This window comes from Netta rufina (assembly GCF_964035555.1).
Source record: "Netta rufina genome assembly, chromosome: 3".
Classification (NCBI taxonomy): domain Eukaryota; kingdom Metazoa; phylum Chordata; class Aves; order Anseriformes; family Anatidae; genus Netta; species Netta rufina.
The window spans coordinates 4,071,424-4,097,519 of record NC_140125.1 but is presented as its reverse complement, the minus strand read 5'-3'; the positions used below and the strand labels follow the sequence as shown (position 1 = coordinate 4,097,519).

Below are 26,096 nucleotides of genomic sequence, written 5' to 3'. Positions count from 1 at the left end.
GTATCTGAAGCAAATACTCAGGGAGAAAAATCAAAGATTTTTGCATGATTTAGGAGCAAAATGTCCACCAATGTTTTTTTGTCAAGATGATTTTTGAAAATCTCACCCAAGCGTTGGGGATACTTACGGCTCGGTTTTGGAAGGGCTCTTCAGTTCCCAGTGTTTTGTAGGCCATGCTCACAGCTTCATCCCTAGCCAACTTCTGCATGCTGAACTCGCTCATGTAAGGTGTACAGAGACCCGGACAGACACTTCTGTGATTAGAGACAAACAAACCAAATAAAAAGTTGTTCAATGTAGGGTTTATAGTTCATACCAAAGGAATTTTACCGAGACTTACTTTTTGTTTGATTGATTTTTACAAATAGTAAATAAAAGTACTTGTCTTGCCTTGGCTTAGAGCTTCATTTGTTTGACAGGGAAGATAGCAGTGCAGCTGTGTAGCACGAAGAGACCCAGATGAGTACCGGGTCTCTACGCTGGGCTGCAATTCGACGAGGACTTTAAACTGATGCTGTTCTGAGAGCAGCAGTGTCACCTCCTTTGGTCGGCTGCTCTATCTCTCACCCCATATGTCTGTGGGGTCACGTGGTGAACCGCATCCAGAATCTGATCTGGCCGACTGCTTCGTTGGTGTGTTGTTGTATTTGTCCCACTGGTTGTTGGCTGTGTGCAGAGAGCCAGGCTAGTTCTGTGCATGGCCCTGCAGAAGAAAGTAATGGGACTTGAGTGGAGGAGGGCTGAGACTGTTTCTTTCAAAAGCAGTTTTGGCTTATGACAAATTTGAAGTCTTTGTGTAACTATAACCCGACTGTAGAGCTTGATGAAATTTCTACCAATACAGTAATTTAAATATTTAGATAAAATATTTAGCATTACGAAAATGGCTTCCCTATGTTTCTCACCAGAGTTCTCGTTTTTGCAGTGCCTGCTGCTCAATGTGGTTTCCCTACAGAAATAATTAAGAAAGGACGTCAGCTTCTGAAACATGTGAAATTGCTCCAGTGGCGTTGTTGTGTTGTACCTACAAAAGGATTATGTAGTTGTTGCCCTAAAGAGTCTACTAAGTTGTTTAATGTTGGTGCATTAGCACACTTTCATCCTGCAAGAAATAATAATCGTACTGTTTTTGAATTGCTTTGTTTACAGGAATTTAGAGTAAGAATCCTGTTCTGAATTGTGATACACTATTTTACAGTTAACTTCTGCAATGTTCAGGACAGGATTACTAAGATTGTGTTGTAACAGTAGTAATTGTTCGTAATTTGTCTTGAGTTCTGCATTTAATAGCTCTTACGTTACCACTATTAACAAGCAGTTTTGATGCAGAAGAGGAATTTATTCTCGTGAAGCCTAATCAGCTGTGGAAGTAGAAACCATGAAGAGTGAATTTTGTTGTGTTATCTCACCATGCAGTACAAAACTAGACCAGACTAGGTGATCCCGCACAGTTGTGTACAATGGAGAATGTGTTTGGTGGATTTCATGAACAAATTTTTTAACAAACTTCCCCCCCCATCCCCCCCCAAAACCAAACAAAAACAAGCCTGCAATTGATGCACTAAGCCATTACCTATGACTTACGCAAGGGTGTAGTTTGCTTTAAAAGGTGATGCTGAAAATGGCATAATACAGCATTCTGGGCTGACAGTCACTTAGGGAAAAAATAAACTTGGTTTATAAATGAGTATTTTGCATTTGTAGCACAGCAGATTTGTCCTGAATTGAAATTAGAGTGTGGTTAGTCTCTCTTAATGGCTCATTCTGTCACAACACCATATACTCCCAAGGGAACTTCTTCAGTCAAAAGGAAACAAAACAAACTGTTGATGCCTTTGCCTCTGTTGGACTTGCAATGATACCATGGCATAGGGATCTGTTAATGTCTGTGTCATTTGTCCTAACAGGGAATCAGAATTAACCTCTTCAGTAAGTGGCCTCCACAAAAATAAAATTAAATGAAGCGCAAACTGCTGTGGTTCTTATGCACAGCACAGCACTGCAGGTGAAGAGATTAATTCTGACATTGCTTAGGGGCAGAATTGTTCTTAAATTTTAGCAATTACATTTCAGGTAATCCGAACATCAATAATCCCAATAATCTGAAGTCCAATGCAAAAGCAGTGCTACAATAACCTATTTCTAGTTGTAATTTCAGCTCTCATTTGATAGTGATTGCGAGTTCCATTCGTGATGACTCTCAGCAGTCAAGTGAATGACATTCTCTGTTTTCATATGGATGCAAAAGGTATCTTGTACTAATTTCTTATCTTTTTTAATTTTTAGTTGTTGACCTCCTTTACTGGCGAGACATTAAGAAGACAGGAGTGGTGTTTGGTGCCAGCTTGTTCCTGCTGCTCTCGTTAACAGTGTTCAGCATCGTGAGCGTGACCGCTTACATTGCCTTGGCCCTGCTTTCTGTGACCATCAGCTTTAGGATATACAAGGGAGTCATCCAGGCAATCCAAAAGTCCGATGAAGGCCACCCGTTTAGGTGAGGTTTTTCTTATAATTAAGAAAAAATGTATGTTGTTTTGGGGCGCAGCACTGTTGGTGCTGTTATGAGCAGTAAATGACATATGCCATACTATGTTGCATAATAATGTAAATAGCCTCTGTACTGAAAAATCTGTCACCCAGCCTACGACTACACTGCTTTCAGTTTTTCTCAGGAGGCAAATACAGTGGAAAAGCAAATGAATTGAATGCTTGGTACAGGGGATTTTCCTGGCACTGCTAGAGTGTCCTAATTTGCATTTAAAAAAAGAACAACAAAAAAACATATTCCAACCTAATGGAATAATGTGTGCATTTTGGAGTGGTGTAGTCTTCAGAATGTGAACCAGTGGCAGATGATGTACAAAATGTAAATATTACTTCAGCACTTCCAGTGCAATTTATTTAGTAAAAAAGTAGAATAAATGTAGTAGGGGGTACTTGTATCTTTTTGAAACTTCAGGATGCTCTTTAAATTGTATATTAGCATGTAACAGCAGAGCTGTGTTCTCCATATGCAAGGCTGCCTTGTGATCAGCAGAATCCAGGTTCATTGCAGCCTGCCCAGATAAAAAAATCCAGAAACCTGGACTCTGAAGAAATTTCTAAGGATTGAGGAGTTTAATCGTAGGATTAAGTGGTTTTAAGTGGTTCTGCGTGATGAGCTAAGTCCTTGGGGTACACCATGTGTGCACTTCCCTGCAGGGGGGGATGCTGCATCTTAAGAGACATAAATATATTGGTGGGTTAGACTAATTGCTAAGAGTGCATGCCAGCCGTAACCCACACTGCCAGCCGTAACCCACACTGCTCTTGCTTCTCTCCTTTTTTAACAAATTAAGTGGCTCAGTCTGAATTTCCCTTGCATCTTTCAGAAAATCCTGCTTGCCCTCCTATTTACAGCCCTCTTACTCATTTTGTGGTGTTTCCAGTCATTCTTTTTCTTCCTCTCATCTTTAGTAAGACGAAGTAAAATATTTTCTCGATTTTTTTTTTTTTTTCCCCTCTCTGTCTACATGTAGTGGCTCATTTAGCCAGTAGAAGTCAATCTCTACCTAAAACAACAGTGGGACAAAACTCTGAGGGGAAAAGTATTTGTTTTCAAGCTTAGATTGAGCTTAGAAAAAAATACATCTGGCCAATTGACAATAATATTCAGAATAGCAGCATGACATATATATCTTTTGCAAAACAAAACAAAAGCATCAAGGCCTTTGTTTCTTATTAGGGTGAATAGTTTCCAGTGGAAATCCGGTTTGCTCTGTGCTCTTTAAGCAGTTTATTTTTAAAAATAATGATATTCGTAAGAAGCTTCTAGACATTCTTTTCCAACATCCCTGGTTGCTTTTCAACTGCAGGAAGAATGCTTCTGCTTGAATTTAGTTTGACAGTGAAGAGACATCCATGAGATCGATGTACCTTTTGATTCAGGTACCAAATCTCCTGCTGATGAGCTACTAGTATATGTAGGAGACTCCATTATATGTCTCCTGTGCATAATAGGAGATAACCAAAACCACAAAAATAACCTCCCACCCCAAAGCAGAATCCCCAGCTGGAAGTAATAGGTAAGGTGCAGTAACTGTAAAATGAGCACCCTGTGATAGTTGTGCTACATTACTCCTTCTCCCTGTAATGCACAAATCAGATAAATTACTCTTCATTTAAAGGGTCTAAATTGTCATAGCCACAACAACTACAGATAAATGTCATGGTGTAGTGGAAAGAACACTTAACCAGACACAATTGTACATCTTTCTGTTAAAAGAATTGCTGTCTGTAATCGTGAGAAGTTTTTTTGAGCAAACAATAAAAAATTCTCATTTTGCCATGCCTTATTAGTGTACTTGTCACAGCGTGATGCTGATTTCAGAAGCGTCTTCTAGCAGTATGAATGGATATGTTGATTTTGTAGGACATGGTTTCTATTTGAGAAACGTAGAAATATCAAGTCCAGCAGAGTCTCAGGTTGCCTTAAGAACTTTCTTTTTCCTAATGCAGTAGCAAAATCAGTAAATGATCTCCTCCTCCCCTGCCAGCCTGTCCATCTGTGTCTCTTATTTTAAATGTACGTTGGCCTTATTAGCATGATAGACAGCAGTATACGTGTCAGAGGTGCTGGAAACTGTTTTGGCCACTCGCTAGCCTTGTCTGTTCATTCGTGTGTGCTAGCCAGTGTGCCTTTTTGCCTGGGCACCGGGTAAGACTGCATGTGACTTTGTAAATACACTAGCACAGCAGAGTAGTGAGAGAGAAACTCTTTATATTCTTTTCTCTTTAAGAGGATATGGGTATGTTTTTTCCTCTTTTGAGGTTTGCTTTTACCTTCCAAGAATAACTTAGGTTAGCTCTGTTCTATACTTCTAGCATGCCATGTATAGTGAGGTTTCTCTCATTTTAACATGCTGTATGTTGATATTGTCTGGCAGAGCTCTTATAGTACAGTTTCATAAGCTATTCTGTCTTGCAGGGCTTACTTGGAGTCTGACGTAGCCGTGTCTGAAGAGCTTATTCAGAAATACAGTAATGTTGTGCTTGGCCATGTTAATGGCACAGTCAAAGAGCTGAGACGTCTCTTCCTAGTCGATGACTTAGTTGATTCTCTGAAGGTAAGTCTACTTCAACTGTAAATGTGACAGCCTTGTGTAAATAGATTCCTTGCTGACCTAGGTTAGCAAAGCCCACTTGTCCTTACAAATGTGAATGAACAATAGCATCTTTGGCTCTGTATCGAGTTTTAGTTTGCTTGCTGGACCAATTTTTGTTGTTTTTCAGGAAGTGCAGCATTCTCTTAGACACATTAAGTACTGAATGCAGTCATAGAGTGGTTAGCTTTATTTGTACTTCATTTTGACAGTACTACAGTAAAAATGAATCGAAAACTGAAATAAACTTTGGCTGCATACAGTTGAGCTATTACACCTCCTTGCTGGTGCTTAAAAACAGGAATCTTAGAACAAGACACTGCTCCAGTATGGGCATTTAGAATGCATCGCGACCACCTCTCTCTCACTCACTCTTAAAAATAAATAAATAAATCCGTTTACAGCTAGACTGGCACAGTCTGGCTTATGTTTTTCAGTTTGTTTCTGTACAGAGACTGGCAAGTGGTCAATTGATTTACAATACATTTACTTGCCTTGAACAGCAGGAGTTTTCTATTCATTTTTTTACTGGAAGAATGGGGACTGAATAATGCCTGTGCTTTACTGGGAAGGTAGAGGCTTCTTTCAGTCACTTGGTTTGGGTGTAAATAGTTGTTTTTCTTAGCACTACAAATTACTGAAATGTTTTTTTTGGAAACAACACTGCATAAAGCATGCAAAACAGCCTAACAGATACCTAGCATATGTTGAATTTAGTGTTGAATAGAATTTACTGAATGTTGCAGAGCAAAACTGAGGTGCTCTTTACTGAGGTGGCAGAGCAAGAAATGGCATTGAAATGGCTGAAAAACCTTAATTTTTATTCTGTGAGAGTTATGCTCTCTCCTGCCAAGCTTATCACATTTCTTTGTCTTTCAAACAATTGTTTCCTTTACTGAGTACAACTTGTTGGCCATTTGCTTTTCAGTTTGCATAATCTTCTTGAAATAAAGTTGCATTTATCCTCCAGTTAAATCTCTTGCTTATAAAGTGCTTTGCAAAGGCCTTTGAGTTGTTGTGAGGATGAGGGAAGGGGTTTGGAGAGAAACTTGGAATAAAATAGGAAGGCTGTAAAAGTCCTCGTTTTATTTGTGGAATAGAAATTGAAGATAGTTCTCAGGATCTTAGAGTTTCTAGATGCAGTTTCTCATATAGATGCATTTCTCTTGCAGTTGCTCCTATATAAACACAGTGAGGAGTTGGTACTGTGGGCGTTGCAAATAATGTTGTCCAAGTCTTTCCCAGGAAGAGTCCTTTCCCTCTGGAAAGAGGAAAAGATGTGTAAGGATGTTGGGTGTTGTCACCTATTGTCTGGTGCTCATAGAAAAGATTCAGGTTCTCAGAAGGAGAAGAGGAGATAAAGGATTAGCCCAGGGGGTTGTGCAGTATTCTTCCAGCTCCTACAGGGCTGTGCAATAAAAGTACTTTTATGAGGTGCTTGTGCGTTCATATTTTCTGGTCACCTTTCTATATACGATTGATACTGCTGCGGTCATTTTATGGCAGCACGACATAAATGAGCCTGTTTCTGTCTGTGCCTTGCTGGTGTTCCCACTTGGGGCTTGGTTTGGATGGCTAAATCATGTCAGCCCTGCCCGCTGCCTGTGAGAGGCTGGCTTGCCTTTGCACTTCAGTGACTGCGTGCTTGGGGTGCATCTCTGCAGCGCTGTGGCCTCGGTCAAAGGAATTGTTGTTCTGTGACTAGAACTGTATTTTGATAACATAAACTTGGAGTGTGAGGGAGGAAAGGAACATATTCTCTGTTTATTGCGCTTTTTAATGGCATTGATTCTCAGTGTTCAAAAAAGGTTATTTTGCTGAAGTCATATTTGGATCTTATTAAACAACTGGATACATCACAGAAAAGCCTTGTAGTCACAAGGTCACTTGTATTTCTTCAGTAATTAAGGCCTTTGTGGTATGAGCCTTCATCTGAGTTATGCGAATTTCCACACCATTTGTTTAGAGTTCACAGTCCCTTGCAGTAAGGAAGGGGAAGCAGCGAAGCCAACTGCTGTTCTACTTCGCACTGTTCTAAGAATTAAGTCTTCCAATAGTAGAATTAATTCCAGTCAAGATGTCTTCAAGGCACTCTAATCACTTCTAAAATAGTATGCTATGTAGGAAATACATTTTTATTCAGATGAAATAATTCACTTCCCCTCTATTCTGGCATTTAAAACATTTTATGTGGGTTAATTAGTCTAATTTATGGTAGTTGGGAGCAACCCTCTATAAAACCAGTGAATGTCAGGACCATTTACAGTTGCTGATTTTGAAGACTTTGCGCTTGAGGAGAACATTAAGATGCTGAGGTTTTATGTAATACAGCAGCTCTGGTTTTATTAAAAAAAAAAAAATACGCCTGGCTCATGTAGTTTAAACATCTTCACCATAGGAAACAGCATGTTTGTATATAATGAAAGCTAACGAGCTTTGATGTAGAAAATGTCTGCAGGTTAGTTTATTGTGCATAATAGTTCTGGCTGTAAAATCTGTCTCGTTAAGATCTTTTTCTTTTTTTTTTTTTTATTAAACAGTGCTTCAGTCATGGAAGTCTTAAAATGTACTAAATATTTATGCAGCACAAGGAGAAGTTCCTCATAGCTTTTCAGGGGAAATTTCAGAAGAGCTTTTGTCAGAGTCCCAGGAGGAGCTGCACTTTGTCCTGACACACAGTAATCGAGCAGCTCACCCTGGGCTGCGCAATCAGGAGCAGTTCTCTTCTGATGTCGGGGCACAGTTGCTTTCAATTTGTCATTGCTCAACTGATATTTTGAGAAATAGAGCTCTGTGCTATATTTGAACTGGTTTATAGTAAAGAAGCTGATATATCTGTTTATTATCCTTTCTGGATTTGCCATTAAATTGCCTTATGCTCTGGGTACTAGGGAGTCTTACTGAAGGAGGTAGGCAAAATCTGGATGCAGTCCATCAGGTACACAGTTTTGTTGCTGGTTCACATATCATTGTAATGTGCAGGTGGTGAGCTTGGGCCCCGTGCCTTCCTTCTATCCTGTTCTGAGCATCTGGGAAGAACAATATTATCTTTGTAGGTCACTCCTGGGTTGCTTTCAGCTTTTTTTTCCCCCCCCCCCCATCTTAGAGCTTTAAGTGTTCAGGCATGCTTGAGGTAAGCCTTTACACATTTGTATGTTTGTGTCATTTCTAGGAAAAAATAGAAACCATAAGTAAATGAGGGATTGAGATTGAGTCCATTAATTCCTGGGAGCCTGGTTTTAACTGTCAGAAAGGTGTGAGGAGGAAGAGGCAGTGGTTTGGGAGAGGGCTTTGGAGGGTTTTGCTGAACATCATTTGCTTTGGTGGCCACACCTTAGAAAACAGCTGTCATTACTGACAGTTAGCAGTCAGCAGGATATGGCAAAGAGAGGTGGCCTCGCTGGGGTCGGTGGTTCCCTCTCCTGCCTGGAACAAATGGGCAAAGTGGACAGAAACTTCACACACGATAGGCTTTGTCATTAAACCCTAGCACTGCTTTGGACAGACTTCATGACAAGCAATGCCACTGTCAGTCAAATGTTAACTTCAGGAGTTTTATATTTCTCGGACCATAAATTCAATGCTCACTACATGATATTCCATTGTTCTGATGGTTGTTGGACTTTCGGATTGATTTTGATTCTGTTACCCTGCTGCTTACGTGAACTGTGTTTTCTGACATGGGCATAGTCTTGAGCTCTGTTATCAATGTTTACCTGGGCAGGGTGGTGCCTTGCTTCTGGAACTGTGCTCATGCAGGGGAGAGCTCGGAGAGCAGTCAAAATGGTTCACTGTGCATGCTTGAAGCCAGCTGATTTCCGATACCGAATGCACGCTTTGTGAGAGTCATTCTGGGCGTTCACAAACTTGGGGGCTTTTTGCTGTATAACAGTTGGCTTTCCTCCTGTCTCTCAGGCAGGGGACATGCTGCAGGGACAGACTTGCTCAGAAAGTGGAGATTTGCTTTGGTAAAGTCGCTCTTGTGCAAAGAGGCTGGCAGCCAGCTCTCACCCTGGCACTGCAGAGAGCAGAACTGGGCCAAGGTTTGAATGAATCATGAGGGAGGTTAGAGAAATCTGCTTTATTTTTCTTGATAAACCTGCCAAATTCCTTCAGTGGAAATGCAGCTGATGGTAACATTGCAGCCTTGTCTGAGGGTTAACTTTGTGCCTCTAGTGCTATTTGCGTCACCTCTGGAAAGAGCTGACGGATAAAGAACTGCATCATTTGCAATTAATCCTGCTGAATTTTGAATGGGACCAGCTTTGAACAAAGCTCTTGAAGTAAACTTCCTTCATTACAGGGGTTATGCAGCTAGACCTGTCCATTGCCCTGCCCTTACTTGATTTTGCCCTTACTGTTGATTTTGTTTGATTTGGACATTTTGCGTCTTATGATAAGCTAAAAATGGATGTCTGGCTGCATAACTTCTGAGTAACTCAGCTGCAGTCTGCATCTTTTGCCCACAATCCTTCAGCATTACGTTCTTTATTTTCCAGTGCTTTGTGCCCACCTTTTGCCTTTGCATCTCCTGCTTATTGCGGTGCTTCACCTTCGGCTGCTATCTGTGGATTCTTTGGATTTGGATGTATCTGCAGCCTCTGCACCACCTTCCGCTGTTTTACAGTGTCTTGCCCAGAAAATAACCAGACATGCTTAGCTGATTAGAGTGCTGGGGTCTTGTCTGCTTAGCAAGAAATAAGTGCTGCTAAATCCACTAGATCTGACATCCAAATCCTGGCTTCTGCTCTGTTCCTTATGGGCTGTGCAACACTAGAAGAAATGGGCTGATTTTCCTCAGGGAGGAATCCTACACAGAAATAGAGCTGGCAGCCCGCAGCCCGCTCCTGCCCTGGTATAGGTCAGAGGTGTGCTTGGGTCACTCTGCACCTGGCGGAAAGCTGCTGGGGTTTAACTCCCTCAGAGCCGTGCGAAACCGCTGAGGCAGGGTTGAGGCCCCCCCGATGGGGCCTGTGCAAGAGCAGAGTCAGCAGGGCAGGGGGAGCAACAGCGTGGCCAGTGCTGGGGCAGGCACCATGAGCGGCAGCAGGAAGGGAAGGGCTGGGTGTGCGTAAACCCAGCTTCTCTTTGGAGGTTGTCTTTGACCTGCGGCCATCTTCCATTTTGTGGCACTGATGACTTCTTTCTTTCCTGAATATTGTAGTATTCTAAGTCCTTGTGTTGTTTAAGGGAAAAATGTCACCCAAGCCAGCCTTGCCACATTCCCTGCCAGGTTTTTCACCCAGTGTGGCAGAAGCCCCTGCCTAGCAATCAGTGGTTCATGGAGACCACTGCGGAGCCGCAGCGTGGCTGTGGTGGGGCAGTGCCGCCGGTGGCTTTGCAGCCCCGGGGTTGATGTGCTCATGTGTTGGCTGCTGGGCTGCCATGCAACCAAATGACCCACTTTCCTTCTGGCTCTGTCCCCAAGGGCTGCGATATGTGCCAGCCCTTTCACCTCCCTGCCTGTCCTGTTCCTGTCTTTGAAGGGTGGGAGGTAGGAAGTGTTTGCCCATCGTTCTGAAATGCCGTATTGGAAGTGCTGTGCACACGCAGGGGGCCTTGTGCAACTACCACGTACTGACAGCCTTTGGTCACTGCTGACTTGGGCCGAATTCAGCCCAATGACCTAGACACAAGAGGCCACATATCCCATTACTAAACCCTTCAGCCATCTCGTCACTCATCTATAATTACATTAGATGCACACGGGTGGAGTTTGGGGTGTTCCAGCTTCAAATGTGCATTTAGAGAAGTTATCTTGCTTACTGGTATAACTAATATGTTCTTGTAAGACCAGTCACAGGCTGACATGTGCTTTTATTTTTCAGTTTGCAGTGTTGATGTGGGTATTCACTTATGTTGGTGCCTTGTTTAATGGTCTGACATTACTGATACTGGGTAAGTGTTTGAAATTGTGTTAAATACCTAGCATTGCAAAATAACCCTGGAAAAGCAATGAAGTCTGCCCGCTACTCCCAGGCTATTCCTGTGTTCTTGAGATTGTATCAGGATGATGTAGTTGTGTGTCCTTTCTCTAGGACATTGATAACCCTGCAGAATGGACAATTTTGAATTGTATTGAATTCTGTGAAGTTGCACATTTTCCAGACACCCTATCTCCCTGTCAGGGTTAACTTTTCTTTAATATCATTGCTATACTGTAACTTTGGTGGAGGTACAAAATCAGCTCGGGTCACCTCCCACTGAAGATAGTTTGTTTCTTGTAGTCCAGAGGGCGGTGCCACTGACCTAAGCACTCTTGCTGAAGAATGTGCCTAACCCACAGTGAAAAAGTGATCTGTGACCAGAGTTACTGTACCGTTAACAAGACCTGGAGAGCAGCCCAGCTTCTCCTTAGCAGGGATTATTTAAATTACCAGCCAACAATTTTTGTGTGTGGCCTAGTTATTTCTTTTTGTTGTACCCTTTTGAAAGAAATGTTAAGGTGTGAAAGCAAGTCTTTGTTTAACTGAGCACCATTCCTTCTGTCAATATTTATACCTTTGATCTGTTCTTTTCCAGCTTTGATTTCGCTCTTCAGTGTTCCTGTTATTTATGAGAGACATCAGGTGAGTGTTCAATAAGGTTCATTAAATACTCCATGAAGTTAGTTCTATTGAAGCAAAACCAGGAGAAAATAAAAATTCATTTTATTCTTCTAAACTCTTTAAAGTCTTTAAAATGGCGGCCTTTAATCAGGAGTCACTGCCTGAGCCAAGAGAACCAAGTTCACTTGGAAGTCCAGGCCGTGCATGCTTTCCCATCCTCCTTTTTGGTGGAAGTGTAAGGTGGCTTCCCCAGCAAACAATTATGGAAAAAAACATGATTAACCTTCTCTTCCTCTCTTCTCTTCCTCTCATCCGGATTTATTCAGGCCTGCTGCAGCAGTAGGCAGGGTGTGAATCTTGATATAAGTACTTTTAAACCAATTTCTGGAAAAAAAGAAAAAAAAAAAAAAAGAAAAAAACACACTTTGGAGCTGGTATTCAGGATTTGTGTCCTGAAGCCCCACAAAATTTGTAATTTGGCTAAAACAGGCAGCAGAAGAGGCTTGGTACAGTCTAATACTTCTATCAGCAGACTATTGTAAAGGAAGAGGCGGTTAGAAGAAGCCAAAGTAAAATGACTATGATTAAATAACAGTAGAGCTTGAGCAGGGACTGTCTTCAGCAGGTTGATAGCACGGGGGGGGAGGGGGGGGAGCCAGCCCTGGCTTAGCAGTTCCTTCTCCTCTTTCCAAAACAACTCTGATCCTGAAGGTCAGTCTGGGATGAAGGAAAAGTGGAAGAAATACTCTAAAAAGATGGGAGAGCTTCTTGGGCTCCTATCCAACCTCTGTATGACCATAGAAACGAGCTAAATACTGTGCAGTGAAAGGAAAGATGATGGACAGTTTGCATGGCTTAGCCTGGGCTCCTCGATACTCCTGACAAGCCGAAGGTTGCTCTCGGAGGGCGTAAGCTGTTCGCCAGCGAAGCAGCTTTCCTTCTCTGTGGTGCCCAGAGGAGAAGGAGAAGCTGACTGCTCACTTCTCACCATGGGCCTTGGTTGTGCGTGCTTGCGTTGGAGCAGCATCAAACTGGGAAATAAGCACTGTTGAGCTGCTTCCTTCCATCAGTGGTCATTCCTGCAGGGCGTGTCTTAGTGTGTGTAACTGCCTGCCAGGCAGCAAAGGAACTGTTGGTAAGCCTTGGTCTCTAACATCTCTCACCTTACATTTCAGGCCCAAATTGACCATTATTTGGGACTAGTGAACAAGAATGTCAAAGACGCAATGGCTAAGTGAGTTTTTTGTTTGTTTTTCACTTAAACATAAATAATGTTTAGTTTCTTGGCATGCATGCTACTTCTGTATATAACAAATGCGTTATATATACTAGTTGTGGGAGGAGAAAGTTCTTTGCTTAAAATGGAATGGTTATGAAATCAGCTCTTTTCTTGGAGGTGCATTTAAGTCCATCCAATGTTATTTTTAATAGAAATCTATGTATTAGTGAAACTGTGGGCCCACAGCGGTTGCAGCTGTGGCATGAGCAAAGGAGGCCTTCAGCAGTTCTATCAATTTTTCACTGTAATAGTTGGTTTGCCATGATAATTACCTTCACAGATTGCTGTCTTGAAGGCTTTTCTACCTACTCTTTTTTCCTTACTCAAATGCTGTTCTTTTTCCTCTCTTGTTCCTTTTGCAGGATCCAAGCAAAAATTCCTGGGTTGAAGCGCAAAACTGAATAAAAAGCCTGAAGCAACTTACTGATAGGAAGTTCATCTTTTAAGGGGGAAAATTCTTATTTGGATTTACATGGGGAGGGTCAGGGAATAAGCAAAACCCTTGACATTGCAGTGCAATTTCACAGATCTTTATTTTTTAGCAACGCAGTGTTTGAGGAAAAATAACTGTTTTGACTGCCATGTGTTTCATCATCTTAAGTATTGTAAGCTGCTATGTATGGATTTAAAACTAATCATCTTTCTTTATCCCATGTGCAGCACTGGCTAATACAAAAAGATTTGAGAAAGCTGTACATTTTGCTTCATCAGAGGTAGGCGCTGCTGCGTTCCAGAAGAGGTAGTGCAGGTGGAGCGGAGGATAACACTTCCCAGTTTGTGCACTGTGTATGGTCTGTGTAGATTGATGCAGATTTTCTAAAATGAGATGTTTTAGAAGAATATACCATTTTAGCAAGTTTTGAAAAATCTTGCCTTTTTGGTATGAGTATAGCTGTATTGTGATTTTATTGTTTTATCAATTGCCAATATATATATATATATATATGTGTTTCACAAAGCTTAGATCTTTCAGCTGCTCCACAGTGCTTCGTACTTCAGAGAACTGACTGATTTCTGGACTAGCTCCATAGCACACAAGCTTGAAAAACTAAAATGTCTCTGTAAACACTAGCATCTGTTTAAAAGAAACAAAAAAAAAAAAAGTAATGAACAAAGGAACCTCCACATATATTAAAAGATTACAGCATACACTTTGTTGCGCAAACATGCAGTAGTTGATTTTGAGCAAGTAACTCTACAGTCTCTCAAACTCTGATAATCTGTGGACTGAATATCTAACGCTGCAAATGTTGTTTGGAAACTTAAAACCTTGTTATGCAAGAAATTATAAATGAAAATTTATACACTTGCAGTTTAAGCTGTATTGAACTAAGTCTGTGGAATGCATTGTGAAATGTAAAAAAAAAAAAAAACAAACAAAAAAGAAAAAAAAAAAAAAAACAAAACCCCAAGTATCAATAAAGCTTATAGACTTAAAATAATATCGGTATTTTGCTTTCTTGAGGTAAGTTTAATATATTTGTGTTTATTTTAAGTTCATCGTGATTAAATATCCATTGTACATGGTGGTAGAAGTAGTTTGTCAGATTTATAGCAATGTGAGTAGATGGATTTTTCATGATACCTTTTGTGCAGCGTGAAGCAGTTTGTTCAGTTCTAGTTACAGATCTGATGTCCTGAATAGCTGTGTTGGTGGGTGATGCTCAGTTTGGCGCGTAGTTCTCGTAGAGCAGATGCTTTCCTGCAGTGAGGAGGCCTTGATGCTGAATACTGAAGGCCACTGTTGTTACCATGGCCAGCTGCACTGACAGCTCAGTGACGTGGGTGACTGTCAGTCTTGTGAGTTGGTTGGTTGTTGAAAATTGTTCTTGAAAAAGATGAAATTTTAGATTCTGCTAAAAGAAGTAAATATCCTTGGCTGCTTTTATGTTGAAGACAGTAATGTATGCCATGTGCTAGTTTGAAGGAAATTGTTAAGCGAGTCCAATAATTTTTCAGATGTTTTCGAGCCTGATTTAGAAAGCTGGACATTGAAAACTTGTATCCGAGTTTATTTGAGACACAGATTTTAAATTAATGGCATCTTGACCATTGAAAAATAAATTCATGCACTAATATTTTAATTTACAGTATAGTACATCATCACTTCTGAACATTTTATACATAAAGCCAAACCATATAAACATACAAATTTTTAAGTGTTATCCTGACAGACGCTATTGCTCTAAGATATTTTTAACATAGCCATTTAATAATTCCTTCTGCTGTGCAACTGGTTTTATTCAGGATACAATCAATGTGAAAGGCAAACATGACAACATAAGCAAAGAAGGTGCTCACTGACATCACCACCTAACATGATTACAATATTTGATCAATAAGGTTTATTTAAAAAAAAAAACTGCATAGGGACTCTTATTGTGTATCTGACAAGCTGATCTGTATAGTAATATAAGGCATTAATAAATTCACTTTTAAAAAAAGGTGATTCTTGGAGGTTGCTGAAGCACTTTTGTGTGTTAAATATACATGGATCCACTCCTTTAATTGGATAGTTGTTTCATTTGTCATTTTTATGATATTCTGTGTCCAACAGCTATTGTCTCACTTACGTAGTGGGAATCAGAAGTGGTTTGGCAGGATGGTTCCACAATTAATCATTCTATTAATCTGAACTGGGACTAAACCACAATTCAGTATCTCTTTTCAAATACTACATATAAGTCAAAATGTTCTATTTTGGCCTTTATTTCTTTTGATTAAAACCAGTCTGTTTAAAAGGAAGGTCATTCCAAAATACGGAGGCATTCCACATCAGAACTCTCCGAAATCTTTTGAAACTGCCCATGTTTTCTGTTCCTTTCTAAGATTTCATTTGAAAATTTGAACTTTCTTTTCTTTCTCCAATTCCACTGTCCCTATCATTTTTGGTTTTCTAAGAAGTTCAGTAACAACTGCTGAAGAGCTCTTTTTGCTTTTTGTGAACATCTGCTCATAGTCTCCACTTTCAAGTGGAGAGATCTCATATTTCATTTCAGCTGCCTACTGCCCTCCTGCCCCACGATCCCACAGCCTAGTCACAGAGCAGGGGGCTGCACACGGTGCAAAAGAAGCAAGGATGGGGAGAGGAGTTCAAATTTAGCAAAGATTTTGCTTTTCTCCGGGATAGGTAAACCGTCAGGTACCAGAGTTATTTATTTTCTATGTCTAAATAGCATGGGCATAGCTGCCCACTGAAGGGGTCACAGCCCTCATTGGTTTCTCTCATTTGGCTCTCTCTCCAGAGGGCATAATGGGAAACAAGGATTCCTGATGGCTTTCAAAATACTTTAATGCACTAGATGGTCACTGCTTGGGATGGCAGTTAAATATGAAGCATGTTTTCCTGCCAACAGGGAGATTGCAGGAACACTTAGGGAACAACTTCCTCATTATTTGTGTTAAAAAAAATCTTTCTACTTCCCCCACTCCTGTCCCCACTTTAAGTTAAGCCTCAAATTCTGGCTGCAGCCCATCTACCATCTGAACCAATTGAGTATAGCTTACCAAAAGATGTCACACCACCAGTTTTGTCCTCATAATGATGCATAGGTTCCTGCTCTTGGAAACATTTTGGAATTCATTTCTGAAGGTATTAAAAACCAAAGCACTAAAACGGGATTTAGCGGATAACGTAAGTACATGTCTGGAAAAGTGTTGGTGTTAGCCCTCCTCTGTGTGAAAGTTATAGCACCATATGTTGAAAGCAGACATTGGTGGGAGGCAAGATTGTAGCCCAGACTACTGGAAATATTGTTCAAAGGCACTTCATGGATAGAAAATTTTGCCAAATAAATACATTGAAACAAAAATTATACTTTGCTCCTCCAATTCCTGAAAGCTGAAGCATGAACCCAGCGTGCTCATTAAAAGCTTGTGACTTAGTGCACTAAATTTGAGTTTTAAGCAGGTATAGTAAAAACACTTTTTTGAGTGAATGTTTAAATTTTGAAATTATGCAAATTAAAGGGCCCTCTGTGTCCTCCCTTTTCAGACGTGATTTGAATAATACAGTATTAGGCAAAAGCAGCTTAGGGTGTTAACTGTTCACTTTAGCTTACCCCTCTTACAAAACATGTCGCTTTCAAACTTCAGCTTCCTGCTCAAGGATGTTGGTCTTCACATCGCAAGATCGCATTCATGGTCAGTAAAGTCACGAGTAATCCAAAAAGGTGTAATCCACACAGCAGCATGTGGAAATTCCAGCGGCTGAGGGTAGAGGCATTCATGGCTGTCCAGTCCAGAGCTGTCACTTGGTGGTTGCAGTAACAGCAGGAAAAGTTGTCTTTCAAAGACATCGCCATACAAATACACTACAAAGAAGTTAAGCGATAGTGTAACATTTATTTATAAGTAAATTAATGATAACCTTTAGCATATCATAGACAGACTACTCAAAATACGTCTGTGTCTATAAATACCTCTAACTGCAAGCCTCCAGGTAAAGCAAAGGTAAGCCCTGGCACTGCCTTCTGTTGTGCACATGTTGAAACAGTCTAATAATGCACAGCCACTCCCCCCCAACACAGCCAGTCACATACACATGCAAACATACACTCACAGTCAGCTGCATGCAGATGCGTGTGCAGCTGCACATGCAAACCATCATGCACGTGCGGCCACACACACCCAGAGCCAGAGAGCCAACACCCAGAGACATGGCCATGTGCATGCACACACCCACACAGAGGCATACAATCCATGCACCCACCCACATCCACTCCTTTTTTTTTTTTCCTTTTTCCTTTTTTTTTTTTTTTTTTTTTTTTTTCCTTCAGGCACCTTTTGAGGAGCCTCCTGTTACTTCAAATGTTTTTCTAAATCCGTCTATCCTTCTGTTCAGCTGGAATTTCTGTCCTACCCCCTTTCTGGGTGGGAGATACTCAGTTATTTTTGTGTGACTGACACCCTCACCAGCTGTCTCTATCTCATCTAAATGTTCTTCAGCCACACAAGTGGGTCCTGTGCCAGCAGCCAGAGCTCCTTCACCTACCTCTTGTCACTCAAAGGGTCCATGTTCCTTGCAGGCCGTGCAGCAATAGGCAAGATCGGCCTGGTCTGGCCTCTCCAGGAGGAAGGCAAGACAAGGGACTTAGAAGCAGATGCTGGGTGCTCTGGTGACATAAACTGAAGGCACAGATACCTGACTGCATGATTACCCGATGGCCTTATGAGTGTGGCCAAGGTAGCAGGAGCAAATCAGGTACAAGTAAGCATAAAATACAGCAGTGCAAGAGTAAGAGAAGCAAAGTTCACGCTTCAGCAGGTACCAATGAATACAGAGTGAGCCAAGAAACGTGGTACTTGCATTGCTGTGCGTTTGGCACGGGAAGTTACACAACAAATTTTTTCATCAATCCCATCACCATAAAAATAAATAAGCAGCTACCTGCAGTCATCTCCTCCTGTACTTATCACATACTTGTCATCATGAGAAAAGCGGATGTTGGTAACATGCGCAGAATGCCCAAAATACCGCTTGTGTTTGGCCTGTTGGAAAAGGAAGAGAAGTTCAGGACTTCGGTATGCTAGCCCACCATTAAAAAGTGACAGCTGCCTTGTGAGTGCATGCATAACCACACCCTCTGCAGCACTCCTGTCAGAGCTCCTGGTAATCCAAACTCGGCACCCAGCTCTGGGAGCTGTGGCCTTCCCAGCAGCTGGAAGGTGGCTACCCCGCCACCTGCGAGCAGCTCTCCTAGGGACAGCAAGTCTGCCACATGGCTCCCACGCTCCTGCAACCAGCGCTGGCTGGGAGCAGCCTAGAGCTGACCTGTTGGGCCGTGCACTTTGGACTCCTTAAAAACATACATTAAGGAATTTGGACACAGGGAAAAGCAAGCTGCTTAGATTAAAATAAAATATCTACTTACAAATTTTTCTGTGCATGGGAAATCAAACAGTTTCACCAGACCAAAATCATCGCCTGTGACTATATTTAGGCCAGCATGGGTCACACATGCACAATTGACATCTGCTTTATCTGCATTTCGCGGCCAAATTCCAATGACTTCGTCTCCAAGAATGCTGTTCAGAAAGGAAGTTAAAAAAACAGCATTAGACCATAAGACCTGTCTTGTCCAGAGCATGGTAAGGCATGGTGAGGCAACAGCCTGTTAACTGCCTTCTTTTAAAATCTCTTCCCTCTAAGCCATTGCCTGCGTTCTCATAATGGAGAGCATCACAAGAATATATTATTGCTGCATGGCACCTAAACCGTCTCTAAACATAAACTCTGAGGTTTTCTTCTGTGAAACCATTCCCATTGTTTTATACAAGCAGCTTGAGCAACTATGGGCTTTTCCCTTCCACATGGGCATGTACTGTACCCTCCCCTTGGTGATTTTTTTTTTTTTTTTAAACAATAATACTCTCTTCCCTTAGCCTGAGTGAGTTTTTGAATGAGTGAATACTTGTTTGGATCTGAGTATTTCTCAAAATAGCTTCCCCCCTCCCCCCCCCCGCTTACCTGAGGTTTCTTTATAATTATTTACCCACATGTTAACTGTCAGGTACACCTGTCTCATTCCCAAAAGCTGTGAAGAGCCCTTAGAAATGAGTAATTTGGGGCAGGATTTTTATGCCTAATTACAGAGCAGTAAGAGTGGGAGGATCCTCACTTATCTTCTCCTAAACATCTGCCTGTACTATCATCCCACTGTTTATTGTCAGATCTGCTTCTGGCCTGTTCCACATTCTACAAGTGCACGACCATGGTTTTGTAATCACGTGCAAGGGGGTCCTATGTAAGTCCATGTCAATAAATACATTTTAATGGTACCCACAACTCCTTTCTATACAATCAGCTCATGTTTCCATGCCTCCCATGCTGCTTGTGCCAGCATGCCAATAAAATGAGCCTGTAACAGCACAGAGCAATGTGAGGGGGCAAAGCACTTCACCACTGGAAGGCTGGGACAAATGGCAACAAGCCAAAGTGGATATAAGACAGTGATATATGACAGTATGAATAACGTTATACCGAGACAGCATGACACCAACCAGCTTCAACCACTGAAAAAGGCATGTAAGAACTTTAGGGAAGGGGAGTGTATGATATTTTTCTTTCACATTTGTCAAACCCCAGGGACATTTCATGTATTTGGTTTACACAGTCTGATCTTGTGCACTGTATTGTATGCAGTACTGCGCTGATCTCCAGTCAGGTAGAACTTTGTTCCTCAATTTCTCACCTTGTCCATGTGGCCCATGTAATCTTCTCTATCATGGCAGGATCCGTTATTTGCTTTCCTAGTGGTACCTCATGAACTTGACGCTTATAGGCACCAGTTGATACCTGAAAGCAGGAAAGGAAAAAGCTAGAGATTTTGCCAGAAGTGCATCAATTTATCTTTTAAAAAATTTTCCAGCAATAATAGTCTTAGCAAGTAGTATCAGCAAATAAACATCACAGATAACCATTGTGTTTTTTTCCTCATGAGCTATAATTGTATGTAATGTAAAGTAACAACAATGCTACAGGACGATAATTGAATGAGGTGTTTGTATGCATTCTACATAGCTGATGAATTTCCTTTTACTCTCTTGCTTATCTCGACCTAATTTTACGAAATTCAAAAGGAAAACTCACATGTGAATTCAGCTATGATATGCATCCCACCCTAGAGAAAGGTTTCTATATTGAGCTTATAGTCCACAATTTTATTTTAAGGCAATGCATATGACACTGGGGATAAGAGAATACCTTACCCTCAGCACACTACTAATCTTTTAAGGGAACTGAGCTATATTGCTACTGCAGGGTATGCAGAACCCAGGGGAAGACCCAACTATTTAGAAAGAAAAAGACAACTTTAAAAATAGCTCTGTGAACATCGTAAGGGCAATCTAAGTTATCTGATTTGCATCAGAAAGTCTCCCCTACTCTTTTTTACCTCCACCTTGTTATTATGTTTGACAGCAAATAAGTCACAATAAATAGAAATAAGCATGGTCCTATGTGAGATATACCTGTATGTACTTGCTGTCTGCAGAAAAATCCATCTGGATGACAAAACTTGCAATGTCTTTGCAGTAGCCTATTCGGTTTAGGGTTGTACCTTGAGTGAGATCATAAAAATCTACAGTATGTTCTTGTGAACCCACAGCCAAAAACCTGTTATCCGGGCTGATCCTAGACAATAAAATATGGAATGAAGATATAATTTACCATTTCTTCTGCTTCCTATGATAACAGAAAGGGACAAACTTACTTTACTGTGAAACAAAATACCTTTTATCAATAGTGAGGTTAAATCCAAACCAAACACTGATGCTTGGATGCTTAATGAGAAAGACTGAGGATGTCATACATAGTGAACTGGTGTTAATGTAGCACTTGAAGAAAGTGCGCAGCACAATATGCAGAGTAACACCAATCCTCTGTGAGAAAATGAGATTTGCAATTTTATAATGTGTTATATTAACTCCCAGAATTATAGCTCCACAGTATACAAATTACTCAAGTGGATATAACTGAATTATATCAGTTTAAAAAAAGAATGTGCTATATAATGTGTATGTATATATAAGCTTAAGGTATCTGTCAGTCAGCCGGTAAATGCATTTCATGATTTCATGCAAGTTTCAACAAATACGGAATTGCAAGAAAAATGGAAAACACCTCTGAACTGGGTGGACTATTTCCTAAGCAAGGGCTGTGTATTTAGAGAACTTCAGTTGAAGTTTTTGACATACCTAATATCCTGAATTGCAGACTTCCTGTCTCGCTTTTTGCCCCAAACTTTAAGGCTGTTAACAAGTAAAATAACAAATTCTCCATTCTTCATGCCGATTGCAACCATCTCACCATCAGGACTATATGCAGCACATCTTGCTGGATGGCCTAGATTGACTTTGTTCAGCAGTTTCTGTATTAACGGAAGCAACAGTATCATACCTGTACTGTAGAATGCTATCAAGTAAACAGAAAGTTTCCAAGCAAAACGTATAAAAGCCACTTATTAAAAACAAATTCTGTTTCATTTCCTCTAAATATAAATCTGAAGTTGCACATAAAAATAACATCCCACGAGGCATATGTTGCTAAACAGAATTCAAAATGTAGATCTATCTTGTTGCAGGATGACTTCAGTTTTGACACCAGAAAGAATACTGTTTAGCAAAAAATGGTGAAAAATCAGTTTCCTATTCTATTTAAGTCTGTTTTGTTAGTGTCTATACCGGTGAGCAGGATGGGGGGGAGTGTAATTTTATTTGCTACATGTAAACAATAAAATGTTCTTGCAGTTTCACTTACCTGATTGTACTAACCGTATATTCATTTTTCACATTAAGAATTATCCCTACTAGCTTAGGTAACTAGCTTTTGAAAAGGTTTATGTAGCCTAGCATAACAAGAAACCCATTTGTCATTTTTAAAATTCATTGCTGATACATGCAATTTGACATTGGAAAAGAAAATCCTGATGTACATATATGCAACATGATCAATTCTAAAAAAAGTCTCTAGAAACGAGGAAGTCATGCTTGCCAGTGAGGCAGGCTTATTGTCAGGGTCTGTGTATTAGCCAATAATCTGACTTACCCAGTGTCAGCACAGAATTAAAACGCTCCCTTAATGCATGCCAGTTTGTACTTTTACATTAAAATCTCATTTTTTAATAATGTTTGTTAAGCAATAAAAGGCACTCCATCAGCATAAATGCTTTTATGTAACTGCATTTCTCTGCCAATAGCTTGCTTTTGGAAAGTGCAGCATGCTACTTCACCAAGAACTTACCTTTTCACATGGCCACAAAGAAGGAAAAGAACAGTACTAAAATAGAAAAAACACACAGGACTTTTTATGTGGCTGCTCAAAGGTGCATGTGGCTGGAGGTGTGCATGTTGTACAGTTGGAAAAATGTGTGGGTATATAAAATTCTCACTTTTAATCACGTACTTTTCAATTAGCGATACTCACTTTGTCACACAGGTCCCAGATTCTTGCTGTTCCATCATTACTTGCAGAGATAAATATGTCTTTTGAGGGGTGAGTTGCTAAGCCCCAAATTTCCCCTTCCATGTGACAGTCAATTAACAAGTTTGAAGCAGCATTTTTTTCCCCTACTTCGAGGATTTCTCCATCTTTTGTTCCCACTAAAATTTTCCCCTGTCCATAGGGAAAAGAGAAAGAGAGATGGTTTGTCAATATAGCAGATACAGTATCATTGGCAGTAAAATACCAACATATTATAGATATGTCTGTGATAACTCATCCTGCTTGTCCATGCAGCATCTTAAAAACAGGAGAGTAAAACACATCTCAAGACCTGATGTCATGTTCAGGTGTTTCAGCTGAGTAATGGCAGTGGACTTATATTGCGCCATGAAGGATTTTTATTCAGATCAAAGTGTTTCCATACCGGTTGGTAAGGTATTATTTTTATACCTCTGGGGTGACTTAATATCATTTTGGGGCAGTAACAAAAATCTAAACAAAGTGTTAGATTCAGTTAGACTGTCAGAGAGATCATCTACTCTAGCTATACTGTCACTGTCTAAACTGCAAGAGTTTTCTCAGCAAAAACTTGGAAAAAGCATATATTCATACAGTTTAGAAGAGTCTCCTCCTAAATGTTCCCCATCTGATCTTCACCAACAACAATACCTAGTGATGCATGACAAATTGTGGAATCTGCCACATTGGCTCACTTACTTTTCCTCTGCAGACGGAGCGCACACACTCTATGAGCTGTCCTGTCTCAAGCTGAAATGCTCGGCACCGTTTCATTTCTTGATCCCATAGCTTTACAGCTCCCCCTTCTTTAGTGCTGAAAAGGAGTATATTGTGTTACACAGATGTCTCCTGCATGGGCTACAAAAAATCTCATCTGTAAACCTGTCAATATTCTTCTGATTACTTAAATAATATAACATAAATACAGTAGAAGGTGATTCAACGTAAGGACACCTTGCTACCTTGTAATGTAAAGTAAATAATACAAATATGGTAGATAACACTCACACTTCACGTTTTAAACAGTAGCATACCTAATACATAAAAAGCAAATTGCTCTCTTGTCACTTAATCTCAAGTCTCTGTTGCGGAGACAAGGTCTGCAAAGATGATATTACTTTCAGTAAATAGAAGAACTTGCTACTCACAAAGTCTCTACTGGGAGAGGCAGTCTGTAGGTTGATAGAATTAAAAAAAAAATAACAAAAAAAATTGCCAGTCTGGCAGAAGGTCAGGCCACAGTGAGATCACACAGGTGTTTGTATCACTTCTAATTTGAAGTTCAGTACATCCTTTGTGGATGTATGCATTACTGTGACCCTCTTACCTAATAGTCTTTTACTTACTAAGACTCTGGGCATGCTGTGTGTCATTTAGATTGAAATTCCTACAGGGCAGACATGATTTATCCCTGGGAACCATTCGTTATGTCTAGTGCATTAATTATATTAACATAATATAAAAGAAAAGAGTTGTGCACTTTAGGAAGACTGTATGTCTTACGGTCTCTCCTTGCCTCCTGTAACAATGAGTCCATCCCGAAGAGTTGTGTACATTGTAAACACTGGCCCTGTGTGAGCTTTTGCCACAAGTCTAATCAGAAAATGATCCTTCCAGACGTAGACATCTCCATTTATGGCACCAGTAAATGTAAGGTTATTCTGCAACAAATAGCAATGATCTTTGATATAATAAATATCTCAGCATTTTTGATCAGCTTGAATTAAAATTATTTTAGCTACTGGACTTCCTGAGAAAATTCAACTGTAATCAATGTAGGAATTAAAACCACATGCACTGAAAAGAATGAATTTAATGACTGCACTCTAATGGTGTTTCTTTGAGATGATTAATATGGATCACAATATTAAGGATTTTTTGATGACAAAGTCACTTGTTTGGGCACCAGCATTAGGATTTGGAACCACAGAATGCCTAATCATGGAAGCCTAAATGTATACACTTACATTTCACACATTAGTACCATAGTCCAGCGGATGGATGGTTAGGAAAAAGGATTTTTTTTGAATTGGTGATTTCTGTAATTTATGCTTAATTTTTGTGAAGGTAATTTGTATGGAATTTCTGGATGAAGCAGAAGCTATTTCAGACCATGGTAACAAAGTAACACTGCTTTTTCACTGTTCATATGCATTGTTTTCCGTAACTATGAAATCTAAACCATAGAATTGCGGTTCCTTACTGAACAGTTGGGGTCACTAGCATATGTCATACCAAACAAAAAAAAAGGTTGCAGAGCCTATACACAAAATTACAATATAATGCACCGTCATTAATAAAAAACGTTCTCTGACAGAGAAACCCAACCTGGTTTAGAAAACTTACATGGATATCTAAAGGCGTACAAGTATCACATTAAAAGTTTAAGTACTAAGCAAGAACTCCCATGGTTTTGCACGGGATTTCAACAAAAGGAAATTGACACTTGCAGTTTTAAGAAAAAGGTATTATAAAATTTTGTAGCAAGTAATTTGAACTTACTGCTCCGAAGGCAACAGAAAGCATGGTTTGCATTTTGGCATCTTCCATGGAACCAATGACTCCTTTCTTGTAAAGCAAAGCACTGCCAGCTAATGTCCAGAACTTCATGTGTTTTACTCCAACAGACACAAACTGAGTGTCTGAATCTGGGCGGAACTCTACAACAAATATCCTCTCCAGGTGTCCTCCCCTACTAGCAACTTTAGCCCCTGTATAATTAGGAAAGGATAAAAATAGTTAATTTTATCTGCAAAACTAAGCTCTGATACGGTTTTATAAAATAAATTGACCTGGTATTGGATTAGAAAACTGTTTCAGATGCTGCAAGCTAAGCAAATCCCAACATTATTGTGTACGAAACATCTTAATTCATGCAATGTGCTTGATCCCTGCTTATTCCATTACATTTGGCAGTTTTAGGACCATAATAGCATGACTCGTCTCCTTTGTCACTGAAATAACAACACAGAAATTCTGAGTATCATCAGTAAGTTGCCATCTAGTGAAACACAAAGGGAAGCTGACACTCAAGAATTCGTGTTTCTGACTCTTTGAAAACACCTAGGCACCTGCATGCTGGCAACATCAGGCCAACAGCCACTACTAGAGCACTTTCAGAGATCTGGGCTCAAAGTCCACATGCACGAATTAAATCCAGTTTTTCT

General features: G+C 40.3%; 2 protein-coding genes across 6 annotated transcripts in view; one reads left to right on the top strand and one right to left on the bottom strand.

The window, feature by feature from the left end:
* Window positions 1-15,058, top strand: part of RTN4 (reticulon 4) — a 44,513-nt gene extending 29,455 nt beyond the window's left edge. For all 4 annotated transcript variants that reach the window (XM_084285346.1, XM_084285347.1, XM_084285348.1 and 1 more), the window contains 6 exons: window positions 2,287-2,494; window positions 4,967-5,105; window positions 10,970-11,039; window positions 11,664-11,710; window positions 12,865-12,923; window positions 13,331-15,058. In XM_084285346.1, coding sequence (XP_084141472.1) covers window positions 2,287-2,494; window positions 4,967-5,105; window positions 10,970-11,039; window positions 11,664-11,710; window positions 12,865-12,923; window positions 13,331-13,373 — 566 coding nt within the window. In that variant the 3' untranslated portion in view covers window positions 13,374-15,058. The remainder of the gene's footprint in view (window positions 1-2,286; window positions 2,495-4,966; window positions 5,106-10,969; window positions 11,040-11,663; window positions 11,711-12,864; window positions 12,924-13,330) is intronic.
* A 2,198-nt stretch (window positions 15,059-17,256) lies between these two features.
* The window catches only part of EML6 (EMAP like 6), a gene marked incomplete at both ends in the record, with an annotated part of 130,181 nt that continues 121,341 nt past the window's right edge, over window positions 17,257-26,096 (bottom strand). For both annotated transcript variants that reach the window (XM_084283939.1, XM_084283940.1), the window contains 10 exons: window positions 17,257-17,281; window positions 18,358-18,458; window positions 18,842-18,995; window positions 20,162-20,265; window positions 20,940-21,102; window positions 21,666-21,838; window positions 22,894-23,082; window positions 23,629-23,743; window positions 24,433-24,590; window positions 25,432-25,640. In XM_084283939.1, the coding sequence (XP_084140065.1) occupies window positions 17,257-17,281; window positions 18,358-18,458; window positions 18,842-18,995; window positions 20,162-20,265; window positions 20,940-21,102; window positions 21,666-21,838; window positions 22,894-23,082; window positions 23,629-23,743; window positions 24,433-24,590; window positions 25,432-25,640 (1,391 nt within the window). The remainder of the gene's footprint in view (window positions 17,282-18,357; window positions 18,459-18,841; window positions 18,996-20,161; window positions 20,266-20,939; window positions 21,103-21,665; window positions 21,839-22,893; window positions 23,083-23,628; window positions 23,744-24,432; window positions 24,591-25,431; window positions 25,641-26,096) is intronic.